We start from the raw sequence: 20,913 nt of genomic DNA on the forward strand, positions 1-20,913 counted from the left end.
GCGCAGGGTTGACAGCGCAGGGCGGCGCGTGGGCCTTGCTCGCCGCCGAGATTCTTCTGCCCGCTTCTCGCCTGTCGCTCGGTGGTCACACACTGCCTCGCGGCTTCTCTTCCCCCTGAAAAGCGGGCTCTCACACCACCCAGCTCTGCGTCTTGTCCCAACAGAAATGAATGAAGACGCTGTTCCGGTTAACTCCAGGTCACGAGAACAGTGAGGCACTTCTGAAACGAACCCATTAGGAACATTGAAACAAATAAAAAACCCGGCGTCTCCCAGCCCTGCGACTACAGGCTGCTGACGTAGACCCTGCTGTCCTGGAGCTCCTCCTCGCTCCGGCCTCGCCCCAGGGCGCGCGCACAGCTCCCGTCCTCCTCGCCGCCCGCCCTGTCCTGCCCCGGGTCCCTGCAGTTCACAAAAGGTAGTAGGGTGCCATTGGGGCTCTGCTGGGCGCCCCCACTGAGGATGCTGTCGGCCGCGTTCTCCATCTCCTCTATTGTCATGTCGCAGGCGTCCGCCAGCTCCTGGGTCGTGACCTCGATGAACTTGGGATCTTGAGCAAACTGCCCCAGTCCTTCTGAAATCAAGACCTGTGGGGGAGAGACGGAGAGAACAATGTCACAGCCTCTTCAATGGCTTCCTCCGGATTTATTTCTCTCATTCCCTTAGGCGCTCTTCCTATGAAGAGGTTTTTTTTAGCAAGCTGGTCTTCCTGGTCTCCTTTGATTTTGTTCCAGTATGTCAAAGCTCCCCTAAAATGTGGTGCCAGGCAGAGGAGAGTGGAATTGAGATTCTCGTGCTAAAACAGTGACTCCCAATCCTGGTTGTATATTAGAATTATTAAAGAGCTTTGGAAAAATCTGTTTGTCATAGGTTTCCAGAGCTTTGTCAGTGACCCTCCTGAGCAGTCAGGGCAGAGAACCAAGGATCTTGACCCTCTATGCACAAAAGCAGCCGGAGCTCATGTATGTGTTGTGAGTAGTCACAGCACATGGTTGGGCTTTTCAGGGTTCACTGCCTGTAGCAGGACCCATCACTTATTGGTCTCTTTCTCCCTCTGCATCGCCAAGCCTCAACAAAGCCAGCGGCATCCCATAATGATCTGCACTCTGGACCCTTTTGCAGGTCCTGAGAAGGAAGGTCTTTCTATTCAGAGACCTGACATCCAATGATCCAGGAAAGAACCCGGTGTTTCTCCATGCCAAGACCCTTTGCTGCCCTTGGCTTCTCCCTCCACCTGTTGGTGGTGCCACTTGGATTCACCTACCGCTTCTACCAGGCTGCTGGCGCTGCCATGGAACTGCCTCCCTGGGGCCGCAGCCTGAGTGGGCACCGTGAGGGAGACCGGCCGGGCTCTCCTGATGGTGTTGCTGCCCCCACCACAGGAGGTGGTCTCCTGAGACCAGGAACTACAGTGGATGGACGGGAAGCTGCTGTTGAGTTTTTCGATGGACTCGGCTCCTTCCAGCCTTAGGGTTGGGATGGGCTGTGGGGGCCAGGCTCGGGTACCAGGTGTGGCAGGGGGTGTGGCACATGGCCTGGGGAACGTGGTGGGGGAATGGCTTCTCTGGAGGAGGGGGCTCAGGCCCGCCACTGCCAATGCCTGTGGACACACAAAGAGCAGAGTTATTGGGAATGGTCAGGCCCTAAGCAAGGGAGGCCTCTGCCTTCTAAGCAGCTTTGCAACTGTTAATTTCCAATGTGTTCCACATGTTGGAATCCACACTGCCACCATCTTTACCCACTGAATTCTATCTCTCTGAGACCTGGCATAAGTTTCAACAATTTCAAGATATATTTTATGAGCATCTCAATCTGAAGTGATGGCTTTTTTTTGTAGCTTTGGAAAGCTGCAATTGTGTTGAATCAAGATGGTCTGCTATTTAGGCTGTTCCTGACACCCTTTAGCTTTGAATTCTCTTGCTCTTGGTTTTCTCATCAGTAGAGTAGAGAATAATGATGATTCTACCATCTTGCATCATCTCCATTCATCTACCTGTGGGGTCAGTGAGAAATTTAAGTGAATTAAGGACCGAGAAGTACAATGTCCATCTTAAAGAGCTATACAAAACCAGTAGTTGTTGCTTCAATTTTTACCATGACTCAGGTCGCTAACAATGCCCTCCCACTGTCTAGCTCAGGCTCTCTTTGAATTATTGTTTAAATCTTATACTCTGTTGTAACTGAATGATTGGTGTGTTTGCATCCTCTGTCCCCAGTGTTCACAAGCATCCCTAGGTCAGGGACCATGGCTTGCTCGGCATTGTCAGTTGCTTGGATGTGATGTGTTCATGGGAGAGCATGACACTCGGTGGTGGGAAAGTCCAGTTCTGAGAAGCAGAGAAGATGAGAACATAGGGTGGGAGGTGACAGAAAGGCACAAAGAGGAGTCTACAAATAAAGAAAAAAAACTTGCCTACCAGCATGATGAAGGCAGACAGATGAAATCAAGTTCTAGAAATCATTTAAAATAGCACACACAGGGTCCCCACATCCTGCCACCCTCCCTTCCCCAGCTCACATGGTTCCCAGCCTAGGACTTCTGGGTCCCTGGAGACCTGAGGGAAGTATGAGGCACTATATTACAGAATGCCCAGTGGAAACCATCCTTTTAAGGTAATGCCAAGGCTGAGCAAAACTACTGCTTTGAATTGAATAACTCAGCTGAGCCACATCTGTCATTGTATGTTGATTATAAGCTCTGATTGACAGTTGAATGCCTTTGGGTACACAAAGGTCATTTAGAGCATAGGTCCAAGGTAAGGGAGTCTAGAATTAAAAAGGTAAACAGGTTTAGATCCCACTTTCCCTGGAGGTGATGGACTGGCCTTGATAGCTCTTCAAAATTTTTATAACTGGGAATATACTTGATACTGGTGCCCTGGATTGTGCCATCTCAGTTCAAGCCAGCCATGCCAAGAGTCATTTTATCTAGTGAATCTCCCTGGCTCTGTTCTTCTTGGATACCATTCCGACTCTTGACTGTGCTGTTGGCAGGTGCTTTGACTACTATCATTGGATGTATTTTTGTGCAGTCCACCTTACAGGTGTATTCAAATCCTAGGTATGACAACATCTGCCTGAGTGCATGTTGTGTAAGCCAGTGTCTGAAGGTGGGAACACTAGTGGCACCATAAGGAAAAAGCTCAGGAGGGATCCGGCAGCTCCTGTGGATCTGTGATTATGTGGGGCGTTCCTACTTACTAGGATTTCTGGGTCTCTTAACTCAGGCATGAAAGACCTTGCTGAGGCTCCTTTGCCTGCAGAGGAGTGGGTGGCCCTACTTGGGAGTTGTTAGGGCCTGGGGTAGGATCCACCAGTGGTCTGAGACAGGGAAGGTTGATGTGTATCTTGAGGATTTTCCCATCCTTCTAGGGACTATCTGTCCTGCAAAGTGGTGGCCAGTGGCCTGTCCAAAAGTGTGGGTACCTGATGATGGACCAGATGCAAGGGTAGGACTGTCTTCTGAGAGATGTCTCCCCCTTGATTCTTCTGTCGCTTCAGACACTCCAGGTGGAAGGAGGCCCTTCGACCTGCAAGGGCAGTCAAAGAACCAGGATCAGGGCAGCAGAAGGGTACATTGGACTGGGACAACTCTGCTCTTGTTTGGATCTTGAATGTCTCCCAAAGGCCCACCTGATGAAGGCAGTATTGGGATCAGGTAGAAACTTTAAGAGGTGGGGCCTAGTGAGAGGTTTTATGTTGTTGGTGGTATGTCCTGAAAGGGATTATAGGATGCCTGTCTCTTTTTCTTTCTCTCTTTCCTTTCCCAGGCAGGAGGCGAATGGTTTTGCCATGAGTTTCCACCATAATGTATGGCCTTACTCCAAACCCAAAAGCAATGGGTCCAACTGTCCATGTATCCTCTAAAACTGTGAGCCAAAATAAATTTTTCTTCTTCTTTTTTGGTACCAGTGATTGAACTCAGGGGCACTTGACCACTGAGCCACATCCCCAGCCCCATTTTGTATTTTATTTAGAGACAGGGCCTCACTTTTGCTTAGTGCCTTGCTTTTGCTGAGTCTAGCTTTGAATCATGATCCTCCTCCTTCAACCTCCTGAACCACTGGGAATATAAGCATGCACCGCTGTGCCCAGCTATTAATTTGATTGTCTCAGGTATTTTTTTGCACAAAGAGAAAGCTGACCAACACAGAATCATGCCCAGGTAGCTGCAAGGAGTAGTGTCAGTGGCCCTGGATACACTCCTCTTCACCCCTTGCTTTATCTCTGAGACACATGGAGTAGCACATGTTTAAATTCCATCCCAGCATGCTCTGCCTTTGGAATTCTGTCTTATGGCTTTGGAAATCTTCCCAGCTCACTGCATGGAGATTGCCTAGACCAGGCCAGAGCAGTTTCTCAATCATCCCTGGGTACCTGACAATGTCATCTTGGGGGTGACCACTGGCCACATCTGGAGAGCAAGGTATGTCTTTACCTAGTGAGGCAGAGCGGAGGAAACCCCTCTTTGGAGATTGCCGGATGTCCCTCTTGTCCTCCTCTGGAGGCGTCAACTGTCGATTTTCATCATCCTGGTAGGAGAGCCTGGAATAGAACTCTTGGGGCTTGTTCCTGGAGGCTGAGCACCGCCACCCAGGGAGACAGCTGCCACCCCACAAAGCAGTTTGCATTTTTCCTAGTGAAGGAACAACTGCACCCTTGTGCTTCCACACAGGTTTAGGGAAGGAGCATCAGGGACTTGCCACCCCAAGAAATTCTGCCCTGCTCTCTGGCATCACAGGCCTGCTTGCTGGAAGTCCCAGCTCTTTACGCACAGCTGTCTGTCTGATGAGCCTTGCCTTTATTATGTGTGTGGTGCTGGGGATCAAAGCCAACACCTGGCATGTGCTCGGCCCGTGCTCTAGCACTGAGCTTCCTGCCCCCAGCTCTGAGTCTTGCATGTCTGATTTGAGGCACTGGAATCACTGTTTGGTCAAAGGTGTTGAGAAAGCTAGAAAAAATTCTAGGCTCACAGGTTTCCTCAGGAGAGGTCTAGGCTCCAGTCTTTACATATGCTCATGCTATTGACCTTGGCTATGCTCATTGTTAGCCCAAACTTCTCCCTCATTCCCCACTTCCTCCCAGTCCTGGCAACTTTTCATCTACTTTGGTCTGTTTTCTTTTTTTCCTAATGCTGACTGCAACCCACCGAAGTGATTTCACAATCCCTAGTGGGTCAGCTTGCAGTCAGATGAGGTCCCTGCCTCTGTCCCTGGTGCTATCCCTCAAATCTTTTTTAAAAAGAATTGATTTACTTCGTTGTGAGTTTTGTGGTGCTGGAGACATGAACCAGGACCTTCTATGTGTCGGGTCCCACTGAGCCTCCAGCACCTCTCACTTCTTGAGGGCAGAGCCTTTGTTTTCTTTGACTCCACCCGGCTCCTGTGAGTGACTGGGAGCCCTCGTAGAAGTACAGGGAAATTTGCTGAAGGAAAACCTCACGGTTTTAGGGCTCCAGACCTTTCTCTCATTCTCAGCTAGGTAAGTCCTCCTCCTCACATGTTCTTCCTATCCAAGTCATCCCACTCTTGCAGACAGAGCTCTGTCTGACTTATGTGGTACATACTGTGGTCACCCAGCCCCTGACCTTCTCTGAATGCCTGTACCTCTCAGCATTTGTACTACTCTGTGGGCAGTTAGTTACAAAATCTCCATATTATTTCCCTCTTGTGAGATCCTCTGAGCTTCCTAACTAGTTGGTAAGATAGTCTTGAGTTCCAAGCTATTTTTCATGGCAAGTAGAGCAGCCCGATGTACCAAGCACTTAGTAGGAGCCATAATGGATTAGAGAAATTATCTTCCTGATCTCTGGGATAATTGGTCATGTATCCATTGGCATTCTCTAAAAGTCAGTTTAGAGAATGAGACCTCTCAAGGAGTTTCTGGATATTTTTTTAGGTTTTATACCCTTTGCCATTGAGTCACAAAGGCATCTCACTCCCCACCCCACATTTGCTGGGGGGGACATGAAGGTGTGGGGAGGTCATCTGATTAGGCAAGTCACTGTCTTGACCACTACTTCGATGTTCTCTGCACTCCTTATGTCCTTCTATTAACCAGGGAAAAGGGAGAGATCTTGCTACTGTTCAACACCATTCCCTGGGCAAGTCCTGGGGCCCAGGATGCCACACAGCATGTCCTTATTTATTTTTGTTAATTATTATTTTAATTTGCACATATTTACAGAGCATATATTTATGTGATGATTTTGACACACATATAGAATGTGTAATGATCAAATCAGGTCATTAACATTTCCTTCTCAAACATTTAAAACTTTTTTCTTGCACATATTTGTGGGGCCTGGTGTGATATTTCAGTACATGTGTACAGATGTGCTGGTCAAATCAGGATAATTAACTTTTCCATCTCCTTAACATTACTCTGTCTGGAGCCTTCAAGTTCCTCTCTTTTAGTTATTCATAAGTGTATATTTAGTCTATTCTAAAAGGGATGGACATTGCAACCTTCTAATGGATCTAGATCTGCATTTTTAAAGCCCTGCTCCATACATCCAGCAAGGGCAACCCAGCAGCCTTAGCTTTGCCAACAGTGCCCTCTTCTGGGTAGCTTTATTATAAGCAGTTTCATGAAACATTTGTTTAAATGTTAATATATGTATGTGTGTTCTGAGTCTCACTAGAAAATATAGTTATGGCTGCTGGTTGCAGCTAAAAAGTTTAAGAAACAATGTTGAGAAGTTATCCTGGAAGTATTTTATGATGAGGAAAGGCCAAGATAAAGGGGATTGTGTGTGTGTGTGTGTGTGAGAGAGAGAGAGAGAGAGAGAGAGAGAGAGAGAGAGAGAGAGAGAGAGGTATGCAGGGCTTCCCATTCCTCTACTGAGATGACAGACGGTTTAGTGATGTGCAATCTCCTCCCCTCCCCAAGTCATGCCCAGGAGAGAGATTTTGACGACCTGCCCTGTGTTCCCAGATCCTTCCCTCCACCTGGGGTGGCCTGGGCAGAAGACGCAGGGCTCACATCTCTGTGGAGAGGAGGCTGGGTTCGCTGCAGTACTCAGCCTCTTCACTCATCTTCACGTCGTAGGTCTCGTCTCGAGACATGTCCTCCTGACACACCATGGCTATCTGGCTCTCCCGGGAGGAGCACCTATAGTGTCCAGAAGGGACCAAAGTATCAGGAACTGCCGCTGTCCTCCTCTGCCCCAGCAAGCGAGGTGTCACCCATGCACATGCATGCAGAGACATAACCACTGTGGCCTCTGCTTCCTGCACCTGCTGATGAAGGCTTTTAAAGAAGGCCCTGGGCTATACTATAGAGGGCAGGAAGGCCACTGTAGATAGCATGTCTCTGATTCTTAGCAAAAGCAATGCCAGAACTGTAGCTGCCCTTAGTCTTGAGCTGAGACATAAAGGACAAGGCCCAGAGCTGGAACTCTGGCTGGGTTTACTCTTCACCTGGTTAAGGCTTAACACCTGCAGTTTTTATCAACTGTCATGGGAAGAGAGGCAACTGAAGTTTATGAGCACTTACCCTGTGCTAGGTAGGCACTGTGTGTGTGTTAAACTTCACTGATAGATACATCTGGGGGAGAAGAAAATCCCCTGATGTCTGCTCCACAGCTCCTCTCTAAAGGTCTCCTCTTGTTTAATATAGATCAAAATTTAATATGAAAATACTCTTCAAGGGAGGTAATTAAATTTACACTGGGATTCCAATGATGGACAAAAAGAGCCTTCTTCAGGAAGACAAGGTGCACAGGGGAGAATGTGGTACTCTGATTGAGTCCTTGAAGATTGTGGAGGAGGAGCTGGGATGCAGAAAAGGGAAAGGGCCATCAAGTCAGGCTTAGGAGGCCACTTAAACTTGATCTTCTATGCAAAGCCAGCTTTTCAGATCAGCACACAGATCTAGTGCTGGGCACATTGCCCTGAGCATAGAAGGGGTCAGTATGTGTCTCCTGAGACTCAGGACTCGCCCAACACTGCTGTTGGGTGGTTAAAGCAGCCAGTCTTCCAGAGCATACAGTAGATTGGATGGATGGCCAATGCAACTTGCTTGGCATCAGATACTGGTAAGTGCCCATATGATGGGGCCACGTGACCTTTTTTTGTATTGGGGATCAAACCTAGGTGCACTTTACCACTGAGACACATCCCCAGCCTTTTTATTTTTAAAATTGAGACAGGGTCTCAATGAGTTGCTTAAAGCCTTGCTGAGTTGCTGAGGCTGACCTTGAACCTGGCTGCATGGCCACTTGGAGATGGGTGTTATGAAGAGACAGGAAAACTAGTGGGCAAGTATGCTGCTCCTTGGGTGGAAGCAGCTTCAGGACACATGTCCAGAGGTTTAGCAAGAAACTCACATTTCTTGATTACTATGTGAGCTGGAGGGCAGGAAAAAAGGTGATTTTCCAAAAAACCTGGTATGCTGGGGATCTGTCCAGCCTCCTAGGGCCTCACTATACTACTCTGGAAGAGCAGCGCAATCAAGGATGATGTGGCAAGAAGCAGAGGAGTGTCCTCTCCCACCCTGGCCTCGGGGAGCCTGGAGCTGCAGAGGGGAGCAGGCAGCCCAGGCTGTACTTCTGGGGCCCAGAGCACAGAAGAGGCACCTATCGTCCCAGTATCTCATAGCAGTGTGTCCTACAGCACAGGGCCAGGTGGGGAGAAAAGAGCAAGTCAGGAGGTGGGAGTCGCCCTTAAGACCTCCAGGAATGATCCTACTCTGGGGCAGATAGGTCAGTGCTACAGAAAAGGGCCACCTTCCACCAGAAAGCAAGATGGGGCTGATGAGGGGTTTTGAAGAAAAGACACCCTTCCTGTCCAAGTGAGTGAAAGGCCAGGTTTGGGCAGAGGTTTGGGAAAGGGTAGAGGGGATGGTTTCTGTCACATAGCCCGGATTCACATGTCTCAGAGGATCACAGCCCAGTATGCATTCACTCAGGAAGGTTGAGGGGAGAGGGGCTCTGTCAGAGGCCTGGCACCTCAGGAAACAGCTGGCCCATGGGATGACGCTGGCTTATCCTGTGTGTGGCTGCCATGTTGAACCAAGAGCTCGATTTGGGTGGCAGCCTGGCCCCTACGTCTCTTGCTGGGTTCTGGGGCAGCAGCCTCTAACTGAGGCTTGAAGGTTGGGTGGTGGCCTGAGGGCCAAATTGTTCTCCACCCTGGTGTGGCCTAGGCTAGGGTGCAGGGTGCCCACCCTCCTGCTTACCTCCTAGAGTTGAGCTTCCAGGCAGTCTCCTGCACCCGGATGGCAGGAGACAAGGGGGGCCCATGGCCCTCCACGGTGCTGACTGTGCTGGGGTAACCGCTGGGGCGGGGGAAGCGGCCTAGGGCGGTGTTGTTGGCATTGTTGATGTTGGCGTTGGAGCCGGTGGATGAGTAGCTGCTGGGGGTGAAAGTGGAGTCCACTAGTTTCTCGTGGGAGGGCGATTCAGTTTCGCCTTGGTTGTTACCCGCCTTGTTGATGTGCAGTGGGCGCTGGGTGGTGAAGGTCTGTGGGAAGGTGCCCCGGCTGTCGCTTTGGTAGTAGTTGACATGGTTGACAAGCAGGCCCCCGGCCCTCTGTAGGCAAGACAGGAGAGTGGGTGGAGGAAAAGACCCCTGACTGCCTCTCCTTCTTTGAGGGAGAAACCTTGGGCAGGCGGGGCAGAGAAGCACAGGCTGTGGGAACCTTGTCTGCCCACTATAGGGTCAAGTTTCCAGGGTCTTGGTGGGGTGGTTAACATGGCACCTGATGTCCCTGATGCCATTTGGTATATAATGAGAATGAAGATGACAGGAGGACATCATAGATGGGATGGGCTGATTTTAGCTCTACAGCCCAGGAGCTGGGCACGGGGCTTGGGGACAAGTGCAACAGGGCCCTGTTCCACCATGGTTGGTAGCTTCCCCCTCGCTATAGAAGAAATTTTAGCCAAACTCCTTTGGGTTGAGGCAGGTAGCTCAAATGAGTGACGAGAGCCCAATGTAAGAGTTGTGGTCTTCTGGCCCAGCCAGGTTTAATTGCCACTGATGGGTCAGCCTTGGTCTCTAGGAGAGGAGAGGGAGGCCTGGAGGGGACCTCAGTGACCCAGATAGCACATGCCCATCTCCACAGAGTAGCCACCACTGTCCTGGCCTCTGCCACCATGTGGGAACATAAGCACAATATGGCCAGGTCTTCTGACTTTTTCCACCAAAAAGTCATAGAAGTCCAAATTTTTACTTGGACGTGCCAGATGTTCAAGTATCAGCAAACAAAAGAGGTCAGCAGATTAGAGGTGGCCCACGGGCTACCACTCTGCAACTCCTACTGTAGAAGTTCCTCCCAGGAAACATTGCCCTTAGGAACATATCTCCTCCCCAGTTCTCTGAGAGCCAATGACGCTCAGAGCTGCCATCCTGAGAGGACTGATGTGACAAGGAGTCGGATTTGAAGAGGCCATCCTCTGCAGAATGAGGAGACAGCTGAGCGGAAGGGCTTAGAGTCACCACAGAGTTAAGCCTTTCTTTCTGGTTTTTCTTAGCAGAACCCCAGCCCACCCATCTTTTGCTTCAAGATGAACTTGGTAAAGAAAGTGTGACTCTCAGCACCTACCCTAAAGATGTCATCTTCGGAGGCAGCAGACACAGCCTCCTTCATGGCCTTGTCCAGCTCTTCCTCGGCAGTCAGATCTCCAGAGATGGCCCTTCGGATCTCAGGCCCGATGTCATGCAGTGTACGCAAGCCAGCCTGGAACCCAGAGGGACACGTGAGGACCCTGGTCCTTCTCTACCCAGCTTTGCAGTCAGCCATGACCCTAGTGCTCCTCCACCCAGCCACTCTACCCAGCAGGGGGCTTCTGAACCAGATGGGCTTCCCAGGGACCCCTATTGTCACCCTGGGGTGGAAGATTCCATTCATCCACCTGGGAAGAGTGAAGTCATGCTCAGAAGGCCACCAGTGATCAGGGGCTGTCTGAGTTCAGCAGAGTGCATGGGAATTCTGGGGTTGCCCGGAAAACAGGCAGAAGGGTGGAGGGCAGTGGGAGGGAAAGGGGTTTGTCACCCCCCTCATATCTGCCTTCAGAAAGGATTAGTGCTTTCAGGAAGTTTTCTGCTCAGCCTCCTGGTGAGAGATCTGGGCCCTGGCCAGGGCCTGAGGAGGGCAACCAGGACCATCTTTGGGGTGTGGATGCTTCCTGCCAGACCCTTACCTGCAGTGACAGGGCGTTCCTCTGGGAGGGCTTTCCCACAAGCCCTTGCTCTTTACGCTTCTTGAATTTCCGGAAGTATTCTTGGATCAAGAAAGTGGCATAAAATTTGCCAACTGTAACCTCATCATCTGAGACACACGGAGAGAGGAGAATTGTGGGGAAATGGAGATTCAGTTAAACTTCGTTAATTTACTTTTTAGCATCCAAACTTTTACTTTTTCAATTTAATTTTTTTGGCTTAAAAAGAGTAAAAACAAATAGAAAGGAATATGGTGAAAAGTCTCTCTCTTACCACATCCCCATCAGCTTAGTTATTTCCTTCTAGTAGCTAACCATTTTTATTAGCTTCTTAAATATTTTTATAGAAATTCTTCATGCAAATAAGCAAATATATTCTTATTCTTACTTAATATTATCCTCTCTCTCTTTCTTTTTTTGGAGACAAGTTCTCACTACATTAAGACCAGGCTGATCTTGATTGAAATTCTGGGCTGAAACAATCTTTCTGCCTCAGCCTCCTGAGTAGCTGGGACTATCGATGCATACCACCACACCTGGGTGCTACATACTACAACCTTTTTTTTTTTTAACAGAAAAGTAGCCTATACTACTTGTGATTGTCAAAATCACTTCCTACCTTGCTTTTATTTTTCCCCTTGATTTGACATTACTAACCCTTATTTGATTCCACCTATGGTTGAATGGCATCTCCTAAACACAAACAGTTCTGCTTCAAGATTGGAGGGAGGGGTTGTTGTGAGCAACACCTTCCTCTTGTTGAAGTTTGGGTTCTTCTTCAAACCAGACAGATTGGGTTATCATACCATGTGTCCCTGCTGGGCTGGGTACCTGAGATCACACAGGATTAAATCAGTGTCTGTCTTGGGCATGAGCCAGATGGTAGGGAAGCCGTAAGTCCTGAAGGGAAATGTTTAATGCCCAGAAAGTCACCAGTTGCCCTATCTCCTGTGTTTTGTGATTGGGTTAAGTCTCTGGGCTTGTGGTGGCACACCTGCTCCTAGCTGTCCTTGAGAAGGGCCAACTCCATGATACTGATGGGCCTCCTTCTGGCAGGGCCTCATATCCACAGGGGAAGGGAACCTTGGTGATCTCTGTCTAGGGAAGTCAGAAGCCTGTGTGAGGTCCTAGGCTCCCTCCGTCCCGAGCTCCTGCATCTGCTCTGGATGCACCATGCAACCTTGGCTAGGTAATTAGCTTAGAATGTTAGTTCCTTGAGCAAACTTCACAGAAATGTTATAAACATTAAATAATTAAGTCATGTAAGATATCAGATGGCATTTGGCCTATTCAGGATTCTTAGCCCCAGTCTTGCTTTCCCTTTGGGAAGTGGTTTTCAACAGGGATTTCACTCCTTCAGGAAGCTTTGGAAATGTGTGGGTGCATGAGAGCAAATTTCATAATTGATTTTAACTTCTTGCAGAGTTGTGCCTGAGCATTTATGCATTAAAAACATTTTCTTTTAATATACTTTATATTGGAGTTAAAGCCCTTATTAACACATGTAGGAAGGTTATGTCATCAACAATTTTTATTTGAGTTCATAGTAGGGGCAATCTAAATTATCTGTTATAAACAGGGACTTTTGCTTGGTAGAGATGAGGAGAACTGTCCTAGGATGAATGAAATAAATTTCAAAGAGAGGAGGGATCTCAGGGCATTTTCTTCCAGGGTTCTAGAATAATCTAGAACAATCAACTCAGTGGCTTACAGGGAAACCTACAGGTTTGGGGGTTCCCTTGGAGGTTCAACCAGATCTCTAAGCATCACATCTATGCCTGTCCCCATAATGCAAAATGCAGATTGCAGCAGATTTCCAACCTGACAGTCTATATCTGAGTTTGTGCAGGGCATTGCACTCCAGTCTCTGGGAGAAGGGTTTGGAGAAAGGAAGCTCCAGCGAGCCCAGTGGCCTCAAGACGTAAGTCTCAGGCTGCTGCCATGTTTCTAATGGTGCCAGAGCTGGAGTAGAGGAAGGCAGAGAAATCATGTGGGCTGGGCAGGTGGCTGAGATGTGGGCATCCAGGGCACTTACCACCTGCAGGAGGCACCACTTGGTCCAGTAGCTTCATGCTGGTCCTTTTCCAGATCTTCTTGATGATGGCCCGCAGCTCCTCATTGGCTTGCTCCAGGTTCCCTGAAGAAGAGGGTATGGGAGGCTGAAAATGATCATTGGCCCCTTGTGGCACCCTCCCAGGAGATGGGTCTCTGAATAAGGAGGGAAGCTGCTGCTAGAGGCCTTGGCCCCATACATAGCCCTGACTCATCAGCTTCTCTTTCTTTCTCAATGCTGCTTTTCTCCCCAGTCTTCCCATTTCCATTTCTATGTCCTTCCTTTTTCCATTTCCCTTTCTCCGTGTTTTCCTTCTTTCTTTATTTCCTTCTGAGCCCTGTCTAGTGCCATTCCTTTTCCCTTCCTCCCCACCTGTCACTCAGGCCAGCCTGTGGGGGCACTCGGAGATGAAGAGCCTGAACTGAGCTGCAGCCCCCCAACCCCCCAACCCCTGATAGCCTAGGCAAGCATATATCCCCAGCCTCCTTTCTCCCCTTTAATTTGAGACAGACTCTCATTAAGTTGCTTAGGACCTTGCTAAGTTGCCAAGGTAGGCCTCAAACTTATCATCTTCCTGCCCCAGCCTCCTAGGTGCCTGAGATTACAGGAATAAGCCACAGGACACAGGTTTGACAGTGGTGGAAAAGGAAAGCTGAGACCTGTACCCATTAGAGTGAGGTGCTAGGCAGGATTCTAGATGCTATGCAAGATACCTGCCCCACCCCACCACCATACACATGATGCATAATCCCTGGGCCTGAGGATAAAATAGATTTTACTCTTGCAATTAGATTACGTCATAGGGCACCTATGACTGTCAGCCAGGGAGAAGATCTCTGTGGGCCTGACCTAATCACATGAGCCCTTTAAAAATCCAGGGTTCTCACCAGCTGGGAGCAGAGAGAAAATGAGAGGGATGGACCCTGGCTGGACTAGAAGAGCACAGATACCCATGCTATGGAACGAACTGAGAGTGGTTCCCAGCTGACAGCAAGCAGGCGAATGAGGATTACACACCCATAATGGCAGGAACTGAAAATTTTCAACAATGTGAATGAACTCAGAGGTGGTATCTTCTTCAGAGCCTCCAGAAGGGCGCACAGCCTGGTTAATATTGATTTTGGTCTCCCAAGACCCTGAGCAGAGAACCTAGCTACTCCATGCTGGACTTCTGACTTACAGAACTGTGAGCTAATAACTGGGTATTTTTTTTTTTAAGTGTGTGGTAATTTATTATCCAGGGTTAGGAAAGCAGTACAGGTGATGGATACTGCTATTACATGGAAATGCTGTAGGGCGTCAAGGAGAGCTCTGGGGTCAGACTGCTTGCATTCAAACCCAGGTCTAAAGCCACCCAGGAGAGCAAGCAGATGTGGCCATGGAGAGGGAGTGAGGGCTTCTCAGTTCTTCCTTAGAAGGTCAGATTCAAACAGTAGCTGAAGCCAGAGGACAACTTCTGGGCTTCCCATGGAGGCCATCGATGAAGGAAGTCAGAGGTTTCTAACATACACAATCTGAGTCCCAATTAAAACAATGCTCAAATAAACTTCTGGACTGGGTTGAAGGGCATCCTCCCAAAATTCATGTCTACCTGGCTCCTTGGAATGTGGACTTAGCTGGAAAAAGAGTCCTCAGAGATGTAACTAGTTAAGATGAGGTCATATAGGATAAGGGTGGGCTCTACGTCCAATATGCCCAGTATCCTTACACAAAGCAGAGAGGCACACAGGGACACACGGGGAAGGTCATGTGAAGAGGGAGGTAAAGATGCAGTGACACAGCTGTGAGCCCAGGAGAGCTAGTGTCACTAGCCACCACCAGAAGCTTCAAGAGAAGCAGGCACAGCTCCTCCTAGTCTTTAGCTGGGACCCACCTGCCTGTACCTTACTTTTAAAAGATTTCTGGTTCCCTGAATTGTGAAGGAGTAAGTTCTCTTGTTTTAAGCCACCTGGTTTCTGATCATTTGTTATAGAAGACCCAGGAAACAAATACATCTTCCAAAGGCTCTTTCATGTTTTTCTCCAGGTTTTCGTTTAGTGTCATAATGATCTATGTGCTGTGCAGTGTCACTGCCCGTTGCTTTATATCATCAAAGTATTTTTAAGGCTTGCTACTGGAAAGAGCGCTGGTTCTCCAAAGTCAGTGTGAACTTCTCTCACTTCCTTCCACTCACAAAAGCCTGAAGGGCCAAGGCCGCTCTAAGTCTTCTCCTCACAAATTTATGTTTTCTCACCTTTCTTTCCTTTGTCTCCAAGTCTTGATTTTAACAAGTCTGTGGAGAGCCTGGAGGATCACCCTCAAATGTATGTACAGGTGTGTTGGTGGCTATTCTGAGATGTCTGTTTCAAAGATTTTCTTGAATTCTGGACTTGGCTAAAGTTCCCAGAGGCTGGTTTCTCCTCTTGTCTCTGGATAAGTCTGGTTACAGCAAACTTGGTGCTACTGCTGGTGGCACTTTGTTGGGACCTGGTTTGCAGACAGTGCAGCTTCAACACTGCTCAATCAGTAATTTTTGTTTCTCTATGGAACCCAAACTTTCAGCCTTAGTTTATCCCAAGTTTCTAGTAATACTGCATATTCCTTCCAGTAGTCAGTGTCTTCCTTTATTGGAAGATAAAACCCTTTCCCTGAACATAAATGAAATAATAGACATGGTAGAAAATTTGGAAAGAATAGAATTAAAGGAAGAAGATTCTGCCACTCAGTGATATTCCATATTAATGTATTAACAACTTTCCTTCTGATTTTCTTCTGTTGTGCACACACTTGTGTACTACATGTCTACCTAATTCTTTTTAGCCAGAAGTAAGCCCATTGATAGCCATTTTGGATTGAGTTATTGCATTGATACCAATGGCATACTTTTTAGCCTTTGCTTTCTTTTTTTCAGCAAAATTTGACTTGTGTTTAATTTTAAAAATTAGCTCATAATTTTGACAGGCATGTTGCTGGACAGGTTCTCATTTCCCTTCCTTTCAGAGGTTTCTGCTATTCTCTGGAAAGATTTAACTGAAAGAAGGCACCTCTCCTGGTGATGCACTGAACTAAATTCTCAGATGTCATCACCTTTATCTATTTTACAAATGAAGACAGAATAAAGAATCACATGCATGTTGGTGAGAGAGCTGAGACGCAGACACAAACCTCCCATCTCCCTCTTACTGCCCCTTCTGTGGAACCAAAGGAAAACACTGGCTGGCAGCCCGGGCTCCTGGGTGAAGTGTAAGAAGGGGAAGAAAGCACGCTGCTCGCCTCGTGTGTATCTTCTCCTATTATTGCACCAGTGGGTGTCAGACTCCAGCTCACACACAAATCATCCACGCAGCTGGTCCACAGTGCAGATTGCTGGCCCTAGTCACAGACACTCAGGTTTGGTAAATCCGAGCTGGTACCGGAACTCAGCTTTGACCAAGTCCCAAGAGCTAATCCTGTGGCTCATGGTCTTTCGACCACACTCTAAGAAGCACTGAATGGCTACAGGCTCTTGGAGAACAAGGGCATGTTTTGAGACACATTTTATACAGACTTTTGCAGAGTGGTTCAGAGATAGACAGCAGATGACCTAAACCAGGGTCACTGCTAGCCCACAGGGTGCCTCTGTGCAAACTAGAAGGGACTCACTGGAAGTGGCTTGTGTGTGTGTGGACCATAGGCTGAGTAGTGTAGCATGAGTAGTGTAGCACAGGTAGGACCTTAACCCCTACCTGTCAAGGGGCTGATCGCCTTGTGCCAGGGACAGCATGCATAATGGTATGCGACTCCACCATAGTTACCACCTGTAGTTATGTCCCCTTCCCAACATGAGTCCTTTTAATTTCAAAAGAGAGTTGAGCATTTGAGAAACCCACCTGTAGCCAGTGCATATCCCTCGAGGGCTCAGTCCTGCTTCAGGTAACAATCATCCCCTTTTGTATTTTGAACTATACCCTAGACATCAAGTCAACACCAGAATAATTTCTAGACTTTAATGGAGAAGGAGAGCTCAAGATAAATAAACCAGAGGCCAAGAGGTCATTGAGAAACAAAGAAAACATGAGCAGGCAGGGCCTCCTTAAGACCCAGTGTTGTGATCTGGATGTGAGACAGTGCAAGAAGGTTCAGAGGACAAATGACTGGGTTAGGAGAGCCTTAACCCAATCAGTGAATTAATCCACCTGGTGGGATTAGCTGGGTGGTGACTGAGGCAGGTAGGGTGTGGCTGGAGAAGGTGGGTCATGGGGGTGTATGCCTTTGTATGTGGTGAGTGGAGATCTCTCTCTCTTCTCTCTGATCATCATGTAAGGAGCTTCCCTCCACCACACTCTTCTGTCATGTTGCTCAGCCTCACCTGGAGCCCTGAGGAATGCAGTCAGCTGCCTATGGACTGAGACCTCTGAAACTAGGAGCCCCCAAATAAATTTTTCCTCCTTTACAATTGTTGTGGTCGGGTTTTTTAATCACAGCAACTCAGAAAGCAGGTTATCATGTCTCGCTGCTCTGTGCGGTACTGGGTGGGAAGGTCCCCGAGCACTTTGCAGGCTGCTGAGCTCCTCTCTGGTTGGTTGGCTGGACCTTCCAAGTGGCTCTTCCAGTGGTCCATGGATGGTCCTTACCTTCTGTTTTGATCCTTAGGGCTGTCCTGACCAGGGCAAACAGGGTGGCATTGAACATGACTGTCCCATCGCTGTTCAGAGGCATGTTCATGGAGACCAGACGCTGGAGGAGAGAGGAGGCAAAGCCAGAGATTACAGAAGATGGTTCTCAAAGGCTCTACATAACCACCTTGGTGGAAATGCTGGGAGGGTGCCTGGTGACTTGTGTGGGTGCTGCTGGGAGTGGGTGGGTGTGAAGCGTGGGTTGCCGCAATGTACTCAAAACCTTCTCTGGGGAGAATCTGGGCTTTGCTGTGAGAACTCTTGCCCTTCTCCACAGAGTGGGGGACGGATGGAATGTGTCCTTGGACCTTCGCTTCCACAAAGGGATGTTAAGCCCACCCTCCCTGCTGTCCCGCCCAGTGTGGCTCAGCCTCGGGGTGTGCTTCTGCTGGCAATGAAGGGCAGCTGTGCACTAGGCACTGCTACATCAAGCCGCGTCAGAGGCTTGCTGACTCCAGGTAGGGTGGTATGCCTCTTCCCTCTTTCCCACCTCCATTCCACAGATCCCTGTGCTCTGTGAGGGGCTGTCAGTGCACGCGAGGTCATCGTGACAAAGAGCAGCGTGATGCTCATCATGGCGTCCACACCAGGGTGTGGTCAAGGAGGCTGCTTCTCAGACCACATGGGGTCCTCCTGTAGACCTTGTGCCAGGAAGTGCTGTCCTTTCCTGAGACACTGGGTGTTTTTGAGTCTCACGGGCAGTGTGAGTTGGAAAGCTTAAAGCCCCATATTCAGACCTCCTAGTCCTGTCTGGAGGCTTCCATGGGTACATTTCAGCTGCTAGGCACGTCCTTTTCCCATCGTGCCTCTACTTTACATTGATTTGTGCTTGTTATGATTTGGATCTCAAATGCTCCCAAAGGCCCATGTGCTGAAGGACGGGTCATCAGTCTGTGACACTTTTGGGAGGTGGTGGAACTTTTAGGAGGTGGGACTTCATGGAAAGAAGTTAGGTCATTGAGGGCATGCTCTTGAAGGGGCTATTGGGACCCCAGCCCCTTCTGTCTCTTTGCTTCCTGACCACCATGGGGTGAATAGTTTTCCTCCACCATGGACTCCTGTCATGGTGTACTGGGCCACCACAGGCCCAGATCATCAAGGCCAAGGGACCATGGACTGAAACTGTGAGCCAATAATAAATTGGCTTTATAATAAATCTTTTCTCAGTTATTTTGTCACAGTGATGGAAAGCTAACAGAGTGCTCTTTATCTCTCATATTTTCTATAACTTGAATAAAACTAAGCAAAGCAGAAGGCTCCATAATCTCTCTCTTCTCCATTTTCTATGAGTGGATTATCCACAGAGCTGAATCCTTCCACCATTTGGGTTTTCCCCCGATGCAGCTCTTTGGCCTCATTTCCCCCCAGCGCTTTCTCAGCTCATTATTATTCCAACAGGGAGTACAAAGTGGTGAGAAAGGAGGTGGCATGGGAGGTGAAAGAAGAGGGGCAGGAGTGGGAGTGACATTCCTCAGCAATTACTGGGCTGCATGATTGGAGCTACAACGAGGCAAGAGAGGGGTCAGGGGCTGAGAATGATGCTCAATCTCAGGGTCAGGCAGAGGTGTGTCTAACAGAACTTAGTATTTTTATCTTTTTTTAATATTTATTTTTTAGGTGTAAATGGACACACACAATGCCTTTATTTTTATGTGGTGCTGAGGATCGAACCTGGGTCCCTCCCGTGCTAGGCGAGCGCTCCACCGCTGAGCCACAATCCCAGCCCCAGTATTTTTATCTTAACTTATTTCTTAGACTCACTGATTGCATAGACTTGGTGACACTGCCACTTTTACCAGTGGCAGAATCTCTCTTTGGCAAAATTTTGAGTGTTTGAGTGATTTTTCATAAAATATTAGTGCTTTGCAGATCCCTGAAGTCAAGGCATGGCCTCTCTATTGGCCCTCCGGCTCCTGGGAAAGAACTCCGCACCCATCACTCCAAGCTGGAGGTCCTGCAGGAGGCCAGGGTGCTACAGCTTGCTGGGCAGACCAAGTCCTTAATTCAGACAGGACACAGGGCTCATTGGGACATGAGGCATTCAGCCTGTAGTTCCTTTACTGCATCTGAGAACTTAGATCTAGAGGGATCCTTACAATACAACCTGCCCAGGCTCATTTCTTCAGACACATACATTATTATCTTTATTCCCTTAAGGATCTCTGGTCTGACCAAGGTCACAAGGTAAAACAAGCATCTCATCTCGCCTCCCATATTTTCTCTTTCTCCCAACCCCCAGAACACAGGTTGCTTCTTACTTTGCAGGCCACACGATGAGGACACAGCTTCCCAAACCCCAGGGGGGGCTGGATACGCCGGAGGAGGGTCACCACATCTAGGTGTTTGATGCGACCCCTGCAAGAGGAAGGAGAGGAGGGGAAGAATGGTCAGGGTCATGGATTCTGTCTGCAGCCCAGGATTCATGTATCAGGGAGGTGGGGGTCTACCTACAGAGGGGTACTCTCCATACTGTGGCCTTTCTGGTTAAATAGGGCAGACTGCAGAATTGCATCATAAAATCCCCAAAACAACACAAAAATCAATGTGCATATGTTAAGATTTTAATGGACAATTTTCTGTCTATGCTATGTGCCAGGTGGAAGGGATTTGAGTCGTGCAATTAAATTCCTCAGTATGAACTCATTGCTTCGGCACACTAACCATCTAACCAAAAGGAATTTATGGGGGCTGGGGATATAGCTCAGTTGGTAGAGTGCTTGCCTTGCATGCACAAGGCCCTGAATTCGATCCCCAGTACCAAAAAAAAAAAAAAAAAAGGAATTTATGGGATGTCATTCAAAGATGATCAACAGATGAGGGTATCCTTAGACCTGAGGTCAGGAATAGAGTCAAGATCTTCCTAGCCCTAAATATCCTGAAGTGAGTACTTACTAGTTATTCCTGATGCTAGTCTCTCCTGCCCTTCCATCAACTGACATGTTCTCAACTTAGTCAAAGGGTCTTGGCCTCTTGCAGGCTTTTGACAGCTCAGTGTTTCCCACTGATCCACCCCATGCTGACCCATCATGGACGTCTTCCACAGGATTTCCCTCAGGGAACTT

The 20,913-nt window shown here is 48.5% G+C and overlaps 1 protein-coding gene across 22 annotated transcripts in view; it reads right to left on the reverse strand.

Moving 5' to 3' along the window:
- Positions 1-6: 6 nt before the first annotated feature.
- Positions 7-20,913, reverse strand: part of Cacna1c (calcium voltage-gated channel subunit alpha1 C) — a 698,188-nt gene continuing 677,281 nt past the window's right edge. For all 22 annotated transcript variants that reach the window (XM_048787468.1, XM_048787454.1, XM_048787460.1 and 19 more), the window contains 11 exons: positions 20,110-20,206; positions 17,810-17,912; positions 13,200-13,301; positions 11,147-11,274; positions 10,549-10,683; positions 9,181-9,533; positions 6,985-7,113; positions 4,439-4,545; positions 3,427-3,530; positions 1,265-1,600; positions 7-587 (listed from right to left, as the gene is read on the reverse strand). In XM_048787468.1, coding sequence (XP_048643425.1) covers positions 285-587; positions 1,265-1,600; positions 3,427-3,530; positions 4,439-4,545; positions 6,985-7,113; positions 9,181-9,533; positions 10,549-10,683; positions 11,147-11,274; positions 13,200-13,301; positions 17,810-17,912; positions 20,110-20,206 — 1,897 coding nt within the window. In that variant the 3' untranslated portion in view covers positions 7-284. The remainder of the gene's footprint in view (positions 588-1,264; positions 1,601-3,426; positions 3,531-4,438; positions 4,546-6,984; positions 7,114-9,180; positions 9,534-10,548; positions 10,684-11,146; positions 11,275-13,199; positions 13,302-17,809; positions 17,913-20,109; positions 20,207-20,913) is intronic.

Source organism: Marmota marmota, unplaced genomic scaffold (assembly GCF_001458135.2).
Source record: "Marmota marmota marmota unplaced genomic scaffold, marMar, whole genome shotgun sequence".
NCBI lineage: Eukaryota > Metazoa > Chordata > Mammalia > Rodentia > Sciuridae > Marmota > Marmota marmota.